Genomic DNA, 14388 nt, shown 5'->3' on the forward strand with positions numbered 1-14388 from the left:
CCCTTTTTCAAAGGACAGCTGAGCCCCAGCAAGTGTGGTGCTTGGTTCAGGCCACAGCTCAACACACGGGACTGTGCTGGGAGTGCAAGAGAGTGTCCACCACAGTTGCTGCCATGGTGCTGCCATTTCACAGCATTGTGAGTGTAATGAGGAGCTGTGGACACGGAGATTAAACACCAGGTTGGCACCAAGCGCATGTCATCAGGTCGCTGCGGCCAGTGCCAGGGCCGCTTATTTATGAGTCTCCTGTGCCGATCACAGCTGGTGAGAGTGGATCCTCCTCAAAGCCATCTGCCCGAACCTGACACCTCCTTGGCTAGTGCATCACCCAAGGCCCACAGACTCAAAGGACAGCTGAGGACATGGTACTAGGGAACCCACTCAGAGGAGAAATAGAACCCAAAGAAGGGGTGGCCCCATATACAAGTGTAAAGAACAGTCTGCCATCTTGAAAAGGTGGCATTAAATGAAGTCTGAAAACTCTAAAAATGACATTCCAGCATAGACATACCTGGAGTACTCCCAGGGCAGTGGAGAAAATGTGTTTTTATAAAAAGAAAGGGAAAACTAATATTAAAAATAATTCTTTTCAAACAAGGATGACAGGATGCTGGTAATTTTTGGAGAATAGTGATGGATACATGGATGGTCATTACACTCTTCTCTTAAAAACGTCCCAGATGTCCAGAATGTTTTTAGTGCTCAAAATTAGTTTTAGAGGGGAAAAAATACTCCAGAATAAAGGCGAATACAAAATGCTTTGAGTTTTGAGTATCCCTGCTGGGAAGATAAGTACAGCTGGAGGATTGGCAGGAGTATGGGGACCCTGTGGCAGCCAGCCCAGACTGGGTGGAGACCCCAGGCGATGGAAAGTGCGTTCCTTTCCATTTGCTTCAGTGACAGCATACTTTAAAGGGATGTCTAGTAGCAAAATTCTTGAGGGAAAAAAAATGCTCACTGTGTTGTCAATAACAGAGTGATTTCCAGCCTTGACCACTGTTCACCCAGTGGGTATGCCCAGCTGAGCAGTAGGACTCAAATACAATTCTATTCTTCACTCGACCTTGGTTTCTCCATCCATAAACTAGAAGACAAGTTTTTCTATCAGAAGTTTGAAAATACCAGACAGTTGTTACAGAAGGTTTTGAATATGAATGATCATTTCCTATGGAAATCCTATGTCTTCTGAGCTATAGAACAGATGTTAGATCTGAATGGTCCAGCTGAAGGTTAATCTAGGAAACTTGTCAGGAATCCAAAGCCTTCTTATTCAGTATTTCGTTGTATTCATTTCATTTCATTTCATTTCATTTCATTTCATTTCATTTCATTTCATTGTGTGCTGTATTTCCTTAAAAAATTAAATGCTTCCAGGGCACCTGGGTGGCACAGTCGGTTAGGCATACAACTCTTTGTTTTGGGTCTGTGGTCATGATCTACAGGTTGGGAAATGGAGCCCACATTCGGTTCTGCGCTGAGCCCAGAGTCTGCTTGAGCTTCTCTCTCTCCCTCTTGGTCTATCCCTCCTGCTTGTGCACATGCTCTCTCTTTCAAATAAATAAATAAATCTTACTAAAAAAATTTAGATGCTCCCAGCAACTGTATTAGAGTTATTTCTAAGGGGAGCTAAAACTACAAATCTGGCTAGCTTAAGCAAATGGAATTAATTTGGAGGATCCTGGGACAGCTCACAGAAATGAAAGAATTACCTAACATGACTTGATGAAGTTTGTGCACAATCTCCCATGCAGCCCCCTGATTCTTGTCTCTGGTCTCTTGATCCCAGATGTCAGATTCCTGGGGACAGAGAACTTGATTGGCCCAGTCAGGTCCAGTGCCAAAGGAGGACAGGTTATATAGTACTAACTTGGTCGTTGGGAGCCACTGCTGTGTGTCAACCTACACCTCCCTCCAACTAAGTAGAATTCTTGTAGCTCTGGGCAGCCACCTCTTTAATCATAATATCAGCTTATGCTATGCTCTTACCTTACCTGTAGCTGTTTGAAGGTCAGGGGATTCCTGTAACCCAGACTCCAGAACTATTTGATTTTGGAAAGGCCATCTGGCTCTAACTGATGCCTCTGTCTGGCCAGCACCAACCCACCCTCTCAGACTTGAGTCGAGAGGTTTGATCATGATTATGAAACCCGGGAAAGGAAGGAAAGAAGAGCTGTAGGCACCCTTGGCCTGAGGGCATGAATGCCCATCAGCCGTGGTCCTGTCCACTGGGAGCCCAGGAGGCGTTTTTGTCGCATGAGTTGTAAATCATGAGTTTTACTTGAGATCCTCAGATCCTTTCATAGGGAATGTGTGCTGAAAGCATCTGTATCTCCCCAGCCCCAAGGAGAAGAGAAAAAGTAGATGAGAAAAGGCTGGCCTGAGGCAAAGACATGCCCCAGGTCCTCAAACATGAACTCCTTCCAGAGAACTCTCCTTTCACACTGCCCAGCACCGGACTGGGGAGCTCCTTCTCCTGCATCCTTTAATCGAGAAGGGAAGGCAAAATTTCAGTTGAGCCGATGATAGATTGGGAAAAAAGAGGAGGGATTGATTGCTTGGTTCGCTGATAAATATCAAACCAGGTCCAGGCCAAAGAGAGAAGGTTGAGTAGCTGGAGCAAAGGCCAGACGTGCAGAGATGAAGTGGGTGAGGCTGGACTGGAACTGAGAAGGTGAGGCCTGTCCAGCCTCATGGAGGACGAGGCTGGGCTGTTCTGCCTCTAGTGTATGTTTAATGCATACATGTTGCCTTGGTGTAAGGCAGGGTAGGGAGGGAAGCAGGTAACTGACTGGGCTGTGGCACATGGCACATGGCACATGGCACATGGAAGCAAGGGGCTCCTGGCAGGAGAGATTGGCTTCCACAGAGCCTCTGTGTGATGACGTACACCGTGCAGGCAGCCCAGCGCCCACCAGGGGAGGATGGGAACTGCAATCCAGCCCGCACTCTGTCACCATGAGCTTGCGAAGCTGCCGTGTGGGCTCGTGAGCATCTCTTTAGCTTTTAGCTTAGAGCTGGTCCCCGATGAGTCTCCGTGTGTAAGAACGTTGGTCCCTTTGCTTGGGCCAGTTGGCATAAGATTCCAGAATTATGCAGCTCCTCAGACTTAAATGACACATCTCTACTGGTAGCAAGATAGAATTTTTAAGAATGTGTCTTGAGCCTCTCTGTTGAAGATTAAATAAATCAAATAAGGTGATGCCTGTTAATGCCCTTTATAGTCAGAGATGTCCTTGATAAGGGATAAATATTTGTCCCCAGCCAGTGAGCTGTTCCTGGGTGGAAAGGAACATTCTCTTGCTGCTGACGTGGTGGGGGCTCACGTGGGAGCATGTTCCATGGCAGGCATGTGGTGAGCAGTGGCAAGCACTGCCTGGGACCTGGTGCCGAGGAGACTGAGGGCTCAGGGCAGCACTGCCTCATGAAGAATGTTTCTGCTGCCTGCCGAGGCACCCCACACATAGGGGAAAGAACTAGGCTTTTACTCACTCAGCAGAGAGGACAGCAGCTCTAGGCTCTTCACCTGCCGCATAAACTCAGGATAAGGGAGCAGAGGGTTGCCATGAAAATCTTTGCCCTGACACCCTTGAGCCACTGGAGATGAGCAGTTTAAGTCTGGCTGTGTGGAGTGTCTGCACAATTTGCTCATGTTGCTCTGGAACCATGGTTGTGGTAGGGACACCCCACCTACATTTGTCCTTCCTCTCTGGTTGAGCAGATGCAGGAGCTGGAGCAGAGGCTGCTGGAGGCAGAGCAGAGAGCAGAGAACGCAGAGACCCAGGTAACGGGCCAGCGGATGGGCAGGACTGTGCAGAAACGGCCATTGGCCTTCCCTGATCCTTCCGAGGAACACACCCAGACATACTCATCACCCTCACCAACTCCTCATGGGGACAAGAAAAACCAGCAGTCATGTCTCATTCTTCTGAACAAATTAATTCAGGTGTATGGAGCTCTCTTTGAGCATGAACGAGTCTTTGGGTAAGGGTTAGTACATGAGCAGATGGCTGGATTAGTTCAAATAGGCCAAGTTACGCTGAGGTAACAGGTCTCAACAGGTTATCCCGTTCAGTTCTCTGTCCTGGTATCTCTCCATCGAGGCTTAGCTGGGGTTCTACTTCCTACAGGGACTTGGGAATCGAGGCTGATGGAATTCTCCATCTTCTACCTGGACATTCTAGAACATGCAGCCTCCTTGGTTGCCATGGAAAGGAGAGAGCTCTTAAATATGTCAGTCCAGAAATGATGAGTCACTCCACTCAGACTCATGGGCTGGAGTGAATACCATGGCCATCTAACTACAAGAGGCTGGGGAAGAGTGAGAAGCACAGGGAACCTTCAGTGAGCAGCAGATGTCTCTGCCACCATGAGGCCGAAGCAGTTTCTCTCTGGGCTGTTTGTCCTGCCCAACTCGACCCTGTTGGGGCCCCCCCCGAGCTAGATGGCCCAGTACCTAACCGTTTCTTCCTTGTCACATCCTTATTTTGCCCAGATGAGGCTTAATAAATGATTATTGAGTTAACTGGCTCCAACTGTTCTGGGTGAGAGCTCTGCCTGGGGATCGTGGGCTGGGGCATTGGGAAGTGTCCCAGGGCAGGTTAGTGGCCATGTCACACACCTATGCCAACCCTATGTAATGATGGTACTTTTAAGGTGGGTGTGATGGAGGAGAAGGTGAAACTGTCCAATCTGAAGAATGTGGACTTAGGAGGCAGCCTGCACCAGAAGTACCAAGAATTGCTGAAAGCCATGCAGAGCAAAGATGAGCTCATCAGCCAGCTGGAAGCACAGCTGGAGAAGCAGGTAAGGTCTGATGTGCAGCGCAGCACCATTGCCCTCTGCAGCCTCCACACCTGTTGGCCACAGGCTTCTTGAATGGAGCCCCTCTGCTTGTGGAGGGGAGCTCACTCCCTTCCCTCATGAGACTATTCTTTCACATGGAGATTTAACTGTTAGGTCCATTAGGAGGAGCTAGGCAGGGGATATAGTGGGGAAAGGACCTTGGAGGCAAGACTTCTTCTGGTCTGATTCCCCGCCCCATCCCCAGCACCCGCTGCTCTCTGTAGGCAAATAAGTCACCGATTCGCATTTTACGCATCTGTAAGGTAGAGGTCATAATATACCCTAGGGCTCTCCAGAGAGTAAATTCAGGTAATCCCTGTGTAATATCAGACATGGCAAGGAAAGCTTGTCCTCCTCCACCCTGGCCTTGTGTCCTGTTGACATGTGGGACACGACACCTTTAGTGGCAGAGCAGCACAGAGCTGGACAGTGAGCCTCGATCAGCTGGTAGGCCAAAGTTTCTCAGTGAACCTGAGGGGGCAGAGACACGGGAGGCTGAGAGGCCACCGCCCAACCTTCCAGCTTCAGCTAGCCCCTTTGCTCCAGAGAGGGTATCTGGAACATCCCTCTGCCAGTTCCCGGCCTCCTGCCCTCTATAGTCCCATTAACTCCTTCCGAATGGTGTGCCTTCCCTCTGCCCTCGGCCTCACCTACCCAGTTATCCCCTGGTGCCAGGACACCATCATTTCCAACAAGCAACCTCACGGTGTGGCCAGAGATACCTTACCGCTTTTTTGTGTGGTTCATAGAAGTGGCAGCAACTGGGGATGAGTGGGCACAATGATTCCTGCTAAAACTTAGAAAAAAGAAACATTTTACAATAATGAAAGGTCAGAAAAGAAAGAATGCTGTTCTACAAGTAGGTACACCTGGCTTTAGTTCCAGCTGTGCTGCCCAAACTGATAGAAGCAAATCACTTCACCCTCTGGGCCTCAGTTTCTGCAGCCACATAAGGAGGGTATCGGACTAGGCAAGGGGTTGGCCAGCTTGTTCTCTCAAGGGCCAGATAGTAAATACTTTTGGCTTTGTGGGCCACGTGGTCTCTGTTGCAACTCTTCGGCTGTGCCATGGTGTCGTGAAAGTAGCCCTAGACAATACCATAAATGAATAGGCATGGCTGTGTTCCAGGACAACTTTATTTATAAAAATAGGTGGGGCGGAGGGAGGGTTGGGAACCAGGTGGAAGGCTGGATTGTGGCCAGTGTGCAAACCCCTTAAACTGGATAACCTTAAGATCATTCCAGGGTTCATTGTGAACGTTTCTTGTGTATCAAAGGACAGCATTCCATTTTCATTTTGTTTATTTAGCCAAGCCCCGATTTGTGGACACTTAGTTATGTCTGGTTTGGGGTTTTTTGCTTTATCAAATAATATTGCAACTCATGATCCCTAAGCAGTGAGTTTGCTAGGTCAGCCATTTAAAACACGGGCAGATATTATCAAATTGCTGCCCAAAAAGGCTTTGCCAGTTTCCATAAGAGGGATTGTTTCCCAACATCCTTGACAATTTGGGATGATATCAGACTTTTAAATTGTGTTAGTCTGATGGAAGAAAAACGAGGTCTGACTTTTATGGGCATTTTTAAAGTTATGGTTGGGTTGAACAACTTTTCATGAGTTTCTTTCCCTTTATTTCTTTCTGTTGATTTCCTGTTCATATTCTTTGTGCATGTATTTATTGGTTTGTTTATTTCAAATTGGCCCTCTTTATGTAAGTCATTTGTGTTGTAAATCATCCCCCCAGTTTGCTTTTGATTTTAAGGGAACTTTTGTTTGTCAGATAGTAATTTATAATGACAGTATAGATTCATTAGTCTTTTCTTTCATGGCTTTAGGATAGGTATCATGCTTAGGAAGGCTTTTCCCACCCACCTTAAGAATATTTTTTAAATTCATAAATGAATTTTTTTCCACTGGGCCACTCCCCCCCACCCCAGTTGCTTGATATTCCTTCTCAGAGCTTCTGGGCCCCCCACCCCCTCCTACCCCTGTCATTCACTCTACTGGAGGCTGCTATGATTAACTAAAGACCTTTGATTTCTTGCAGAAGCAGATGAGAGCTGAAGAAGCAAAAGTTGTCCAAGAGAAAGCTGCAAAGATCAAAGAATGGGTGACCCTGAAGTTAGCAGAGGTGAGCTAAAAACTCCTCTCCAGAAACCTGGAGTGGCCATATGGCAGGGGTCCCTCCATCCTCCAGCACAAAGTCTCCTGTTTGTGGGGCCTTGACAGACCTTCATTGTGTTAACCATTTGTCCTTCATTCAGCTTGAACACTCAGACTCATCACTTCACGTTTCCCTTCCTTCTGTCACCGTTGGGTCTCCCTAGGGCTCCTGATCAGCTTTGCATGCGTTTGGGGAGGAGTGAATCTCCCATCTGAGGTGTGAGAACATACACCCTACTGCTGCCCTCCCCACTTCCCCTCTGTCCTCTCCTTTCTTCTTTGTGGTATTGGCAAAATATACATGCCATTTCCCATTTGCCCCAGTTCAGTGGCATTAAGTACGCTCAAAATGTTGTAAGACCACCACCACTGTCTGTTTCCAAAACTGCATCACCCCAAACAGCAGCTCTGTACCTAGTAGACACCAAGTCCCTGACCTCTTGCCCCCCAAACCCCCTATCCCCCCAGCTTTCCACCTCTAGCCATTCATTTCCGTAGCTCATGGGTTGCTACAGCTTGATTTAGGAAGACTTGAGGCTAGAAGCTGCAGTGCTACTAGCAATGAAAAACAAACTGCAACCTCTTTCTCGAAACAAGAGGAAAAGGAATCGAGGGTCACCTGGGTGGCTCAGAGGTTAAGTGTCTGCCTTTGGCTCAGGATGTGCTCCTGGGGTCCCGGGATCCAGTCCCACGTCGGGCTGCCTGCATGGAGCCTGCTTCTCCCTCTGCCTGTGTCTTTGCCTCTCTCTCTCTCTGTCTCACATAAATAAATAAGTAAAATCTTAAAAAAAGAAAGGAAAGGAATCGAATTTTGGAAAAGGACAAATGCCAACTTTTCTTCCTCCACCCTGGCACCATAGTTCATACCTGCAGGGGGGACCAGCTCTTTTTGCCTCTCCTCTCCTGCTGTGGGTGCATATCTCATGTCACCTGCTAGACTATAAATTCTTGGAGTGCAGAGCTGATACCTAGGATGCCTCCATATTTGCTAAAAGGTGCTCGAAAAAGTAGGTTGGATTTCATTCCAAAGAAAATGGGGCAACCACAAACATGAGTCTTACAGATAGTGTGTTGAGTAAAAGAAGCCTGACCTAGAAGCACACACCATATAATTCCATTTATACCAGAATGGGCACAACTGGGCCAATGTGTGTCGGGGTGCATACTTAGATGATAAAACCCAGAAAGCAAGGGGGTGAGTCTTGTACACTTAGAAGAGTGGTTGCCTTCATGGGGAGAGAGAAGCGTGTGAATGGGAGGGGGTACATCCCGGTTTGTTAACAATGCTGGCAAATTCCTATTTCTTGACCTTGGCAGAAGTCATATGAGTGTTCACTTCAGAGTCATTTGTTCAGCTCTTCGTTGATATGCTATGCAATTTCCTGTGTATGTATTATAGTTCACAATTTTTTTAAAAAGTTAAAATACCTAGAAAAGGTGCAGGGGCTGCTAAATGGAATTCTATCCCAACCAAAACTGGTTAGCACAAAGGAAAGGGGTAGGTCAGAGCTCCTGGGAGGGCCAGCCCTGGATTGCTGGGGCACCAACTGTTCTTTTTCAAAGATTTGATCTTTAAAAAGGATTTTAATCTTATTTTGAATTATATGCCTGAACCTGTAAGCTAAATATTCTAAATCTTTATTTTTCTTTTTGCCCAGCTTGAGATGGAGAACCAGCACCTGAAGAGCAGTAATCAGCACCTGGCGGAGCAGGTGGGAGTCCTCCAAGATGCTCTAGAAGGTAAGCAGGACAGGCCTTTGTGTGTGTGTGTGTGCGCACGCGCGTGTGCCAGGGCATACATTGAATTGAGGAAGCTCTTAATATGCCTGTTTTTCACCCCAACCACAGCTCTTCAGATGGCACCTTCAGGGAAGCTGCTGGTGGCCACCCAGGAAATACCAGAGCAGGATTCTGGTCCTTCAGGTCCAGGAACCCAGCCGATAGGGCAGGACAGTGGTCCTCAGGCCCAGGGTGCCCTGAAGGCAACTATGGCTGCACCTTCCCCAGATGCCCTGCAGAACAAGGACTCTGTTTCTCCAGGAATTTCCCTGGAGGATTCTAGTCCCATCGTGGTCCATCCTGGGGAAATATCAGACTCCAAGGCCCTTCCCTTGCATCTGGGAGAGGGCTCTCCCCGCCGGCTGTGCATGAAGCCTCGCACCCACAGACATGGTTCGGCCTCCTGGGGTGAGGGCCTGGTCATTGCTCAGGGAGGGACACTCCCTGGGACAAAGAATTCTGCCAGGGAAGGCAGCCCGGGCTGCAGCCTGACCCTACCAAAGGTGCGGGTCCCCAGCACCCCGCGGGACAGCATCCAGCTGGCCAAGCGGCACCACAGCCAGCCCCAGGTGGGCCCTGGGCACTTCAACCACGTGGTGAGCATTGAGATTGGGACCCTCTCAGCCCTCCACCCCTCCAGCCTTCCTGAGGTGGAGGCCCGAGCTGAGCTCCGGGAGGAACCAGAGAATGTGGAGATGGAGGAGCAACCCCCAATGGCGAAGGAAAAGGAAAGAGAAAGCCCGAAGGCCCCCAGAGCTGAGCTGGAGGAAGTGGATTTGGGCAACAAACCCCCCACACCCCCCCTGCACCGGTTTCCATCCTGGGTAAGAGGCAGTTGGTTTGCAGGGCAGAGGGGCAGGGGGGCAGAGTGGCTCACCGAACACAGCCTCACGTGGAGCCTGAGATGAGGCTCTCGTCCTCATGACCAGTTAGCAAGGGGTAGAGCCAGGATTTGGGTGAGCAGATGGTGGTTGGCTCTTGTTTCATGAGCATGTGCCACACGCCAAGCTGGGAGCTTTGTGCACAACGTTCTCATTTAATCTTCTTGACTCTTCGGGGTGGTGCAGTGTGGTGGTAAAGAGCACAGATCCCCGGATCAAACCACTAGGGGTCAACTGCTAACTGTGCGCCCTGAGCAAGTTACTAAACCTGCATGCCTCGGTTTCCCATCTGTAACATGGGGATAATAGTACTTCCTTTATTGGGTTGTTTGTGAGGATTGATAGTCTACTAGCTGGCAGTAAGTACCCATGGTAGTGGTTCACAGCTGGCTACTGTTGTCTGTGAGCCTTAGCTCCCATATTGTAATATTGGATAAAGGACGTGATGTCTGGTGGCACTGCCTCAGAATCAGTGATCTGGGGTTGGGAGCACCAGTGAAACAAGACCAGCCATGTGTCAGTCTTCGGAGAACTGGGAGGTGGCTACGTGAGGTCATTCTTTAGTCTCTTTATTTCACCTTTCTGCCTGTTTGGCATTTTCCATGATAAACAGTTAAAATGAAAACGGGGTGGATGGACATGGATGAGGTTGAGCAGGTCAGTGTGGAAGGTGGGATGAGAGCTCTCATGAGAGCTACATGAGAGCATGTAGCTCACGGCCCGGCGGAAGTGTGAACAACTTAGTACTGTCCTGTGTCACAGATGGGAAACTGCTGTCCCCACAGACGTGGTTACTTACTCAAGGTCATGCAGTAGTTAGTTAGGAGCCAGGCTTTTTTTTTTTTTTTTAAGATTTTATTGATTTATTCATGAGAGACAGAGAGAGAGACAGAGACAGAGACACAGGCAGAGGGAGAAGCAGGCTCCATGCAGGGAGCCCAACATGGGACTCGGGACTCGATCCCAGGACCCCAGGATCAGGCCCTGGGCTGAAGGCAGCGCTAAATCACTGAGCCACCTGGGCTGCCCAGGAGCCAGGCTTTAAATGTGGCCCTGCTGCCTCCAGAGCTCAGCTCTAGCCTTCCAGCTACGCTGCTTCTTAGGGGACATCAGAGAGCAGATGTCAGCCTCTTACTTGAGCTCAGACCCCTGGATGCTGCTGTGGTATGAGGGTCCGAGGTAGGAGACGTCTTGAGTGTCAGGCTCCTGGCAGCATAAGGAATAGGGTACTGAGAGGCGTACTTCAGGGAGACACCACCTTTCACCACTGCCCAGGAGACCTGCCTTTTCAGTAGCACCTTCCAGGGGCTCTTTTTTTTTTAAGGTTTTATTTCTTTATTTGAGAGAGGGAGTGCATGCATGAGCAGGAGGGAGGGGCAGAGGGAGAGGGAGAAGCAGGCTCTCAGCTGAGTAGGGAGCCCCATGTGGGGCTTGATCCCAGGACCTTGGGATCATAACCTGAGCCAAAGGCAGAGGCTTAACTGACTGAGCCACCCAGATGCCCCTCCAGGGGTTCCTTTGGAAATCCTGGCGGTCTGGGAGCCTCAGTGCTGCAGGCACACAGGCCAGGTCCTTAGCAGTGCTTGCTGACCAACACTGATCACTGTGAGGGGGCCTGATGGCCGGAGACACAGCCACGCCTGGGAGCGAGGCCTGGCGGGAGCTCTGGGAGGTCTACCCAGGGCCAGTCTCCAGGCCTTGTGATGCTGCCCTGTCCCTGAAGCTCTGAGGTCGTGGGAGCACCGCACAGGGCGCTGCCTCCCAGGTTGGAAGGGTGAGGTGGAGGGACAGGGGGCAGAGAAGGAGCAAAGGGGCAGGCGGGGCACAGGGAGAGGATGTCGGAAAGGAGGCAAGGGCCCGGCCAGGCTGGATCTCCGTCAGAACCATCCCTCCTTTTTTTCATTGCTGTCTTGTAACTACAAACGATCTAGAATCTGAAAGCAGAGGCAGGCAGTGAGGGAGCATTCTGGCAAGGGGTGTGACAAGAGACCTCAGCAGGTGTTACCAGAGGAAAGCGCTGCTCACTTTTGCCATTTTGCCAAAATAGAGCTGTCCACCTGTATGGACAGAGGAGTTCCTGTGCTCTGCCTGTACGTGATGAGTGTGTGTTAAGGGGAAGGAGAGGGACAGCCAGAGAAGAAGGGAGTGAATAAATATAGAAGGTGCTTCGGACAACACTTTCCCCATGTGACATTAGCTAAGCTCTGGGGGTGATGGTGGGATCTGGGTCTTCCCACAGGCCCTCCCTGCTCTTGGCAAGCCCCGGGACCCCGCAGTGGCCTTACCAGCTAAGGAGGAGTTGTCTCCTGTTCATGATCCTTGTTGTATCTTGCTCCTAAAGATTATAGGGGCATCTGGGTGGCTCAGTAGATGAGCGTCTGCCTTTGGCTCAGGGCGTGATCCTGGAGACCCAGGATCGAGTCCCACGTCGGGCTCCCTGCATGGAGCCTGCTTCTCCCTCTGCCTGTGTCTCTGCCTCTCTCTGTGTGTCTCTCATGAATAAATAAATAAAATATATTTTTAAAAATCTTAAAAAAAAACCAGACAGGTGCCCACCCTCTCTTCTTAGATGGGACCAACTGGGCAGCGGCCACCTGAGGGGAAATCTAGACTGGGAACTGAGAGGAGGACATTCCTCAGTCGGAGGGAGGAGGTAGACTGATCTGCCAGTTGAGAGCATGCCAAGCCCTGTTTTGGTTGATCCCCAGAGCAGCCTCATGAGTTGGACAGTGGGTAACTTTTGTAAAAACGCTCTCTTGTCTGTTTTACCCAAATCCCTCAAGCTTCTTTTGCATTTCCTCTATAATGTTAGAGGCCTGTCCTGGTTGAGCTCCATGATCACTACTAGCAGGAATAATCCCCTCCTGGGACCCCCTCCCCCTGCCTCTCTGTCTCTTACCTTCCTATCCCTCCACCCAGCTCAGGGAGGGGGTCTCACCCAGCCCTCCAGAGCCGCTGCTCCCCTCTGGGGGACACCCAGTAGCACCCCATGGCCCTTCCAGCCCCAGGCCGGGCCCACCTCCCCTAGTCCTTGTGACTCCCCTGCCCCCTGACGGGGCCTTTGTTTCCCTTTCCCTTGAATGGAGAAGAGTTAAGAAAGAGCAGCAGTGGGGCCTCTGGGTTGTTCATCAAAACTATTAGTAAAGCTCCCTAGGCCCAGGGCCCTGCTTCAGACACAGGAATCCTGAGGAGTAAAAGAGGAGTTAAGGGTGGAGGTTCCCATCCCTGTGTCTTCTACAGCAGAGTTCAGGGTCCTGGGGGAGCTCAGGCAGGCTTTGCAGGTTGGGCCTAACTGTGAACATAACGTTGTTACTGTAGGAAAAAACTGTGTCCCAGCTTCCAAACAACAGGCTTGCAAAAGGGCATGCCCTTGCCACGGGCCACCCACTTCCTTATCAACACCCCAGCTTTGAGGGGTGAGAGCCTGGGACCCAGGGCCTCTAAAATGGGTAAGATCCTCTAAAATGGGTCGGGTCACTGACCTCCTCCTCTTGAACTTCCTTGCCCCAAGGGAAGGGTGGAGGCAAGAGAAGAAGTGAATATCTGTTGGATGCTATCAAATGTTTACATTAATGATGTTCATAACAGCCTGACAGGTGAGCATTACCCCACTTCAGAGCTGAGGAGGAGGAGGCTCAGATGTAACTTGCCTAGGATTCCCCCACCGGTAGTTGGCCAAGCCTCCATGGAGGCCTGTGTCCACAGCGTCCTTTTCTCTCCACACTCAGGAGGGGCTGGGCGGGGCTCCACACTGGGCTCTGACCCGATGGGGCCTTCCATTACAGGAGAGCCGGATCTATGCTGTGGCCATGGCTGGCATGCGGCTCTCAGATGCATCTTCCAGAACTAATGTCACCTGCTGTGGTGAGTCCCACGTGGTGGACAGGGTGGGCATGCAGGGAGAAGACTCTTAGCAACACCCAGGGCCAGTGTCACCTGTCACCCCGTTCCCTCCCCCAGCCGGTGAGGTTCACTGAAATCACACAGCCAGGGCCACCTTGAGGGAAAAGGAAGCTGTGTGGGGTCAACTACTCACTTATAGGGTGGGCGGGGCCTTGAACAGGATTGTAGCCAATTACAGAGCTGGAAGGGACTTTAGAGGTGAGACCCTCCAGCCCAGCCTCCCCCATCTGCATTGGCTTCTCTTCAGTAATGCCCAGTACTGGGGGGTGGGGGGAGCTCCTCAGTGCCCCAATTTAGATGCCGCCTCCCCCATCCCCACGAAGGAACCACATCCCTAACCCTCTGGCTCCTGAGTCAGTTGGCCAGCCACTGAATCCCCCATGATGTGAGCTCCATAGTGGCAAAAGTGGGGCTGAAGTCCACAGCCCCCATCCTAAGGACTGCCACCCCACCTGTCTTCCTGGAGTGCTTGTTCAGGGAACACTCTCTGCCTGGATATCTTCCGCTGGCCCACGTCTCTACTTCCCACAGGCCCCTGAGTGAGTTATGGCACCTGAATTAATCTCATCCCTCTTCCCCACCCCCTCCAGCTTCAAGCCCTCCTGCCCTTGCGTCCCCTGGGCCTTTCTCTGGCCTTGTCTACAAGAATGTCACCGTGCCTGTCTACACAGCCCTGAAGGGGGTAAGAAGCTGCTGTCCGAGGTGGGGGTGTTCCATCCAGGAGGCCCCTTCTCCATGTAGTGGCTCTAGTGGGCCTCTAGGGTCAGGCTTCAGCACACACATGAGTCTGGGCAGGGAGCTCAGCTCCCATGTATGTGTC

The 14388-nt window shown here is 50.6% G+C and overlaps 1 protein-coding gene across 4 annotated transcripts in view; it reads left to right on the forward strand.

The window, feature by feature from the left end:
* The window catches only part of PLEKHH1 (pleckstrin homology, MyTH4 and FERM domain containing H1), a 51518-nt gene that overhangs the window by 15696 nt on the left and 21434 nt on the right, over positions 1 to 14388 (forward strand). For 3 of the 4 annotated variants that reach the window (XM_038545023.1, XM_038545021.1, XM_038545022.1), the window contains exons 3-9: positions 3719 to 3781; positions 4654 to 4803; positions 6890 to 6973; positions 8664 to 8745; positions 8854 to 9608; positions 13451 to 13529; positions 14159 to 14250. In XM_038545023.1, coding sequence (XP_038400951.1) covers positions 3719 to 3781; positions 4654 to 4803; positions 6890 to 6973; positions 8664 to 8745; positions 8854 to 9608; positions 13451 to 13529; positions 14159 to 14250 — 1305 coding nt within the window. Of the gene's footprint in view, positions 1 to 3718; positions 3782 to 4212; positions 4542 to 4653; positions 4804 to 6889; positions 6974 to 8663; positions 8746 to 8853; positions 9609 to 13450; positions 13530 to 14158; positions 14251 to 14388 lie in introns of those variants that run through there. The other variant, XM_038545024.1, reaches the window with a different exon arrangement.

The sequence above is a fragment of the Canis lupus genome, chromosome 8 (assembly GCF_011100685.1).
Source record: "Canis lupus familiaris isolate Mischka breed German Shepherd chromosome 8, alternate assembly UU_Cfam_GSD_1.0, whole genome shotgun sequence".
Lineage (NCBI taxonomy): Eukaryota > Metazoa > Chordata > Mammalia > Carnivora > Canidae > Canis > Canis lupus.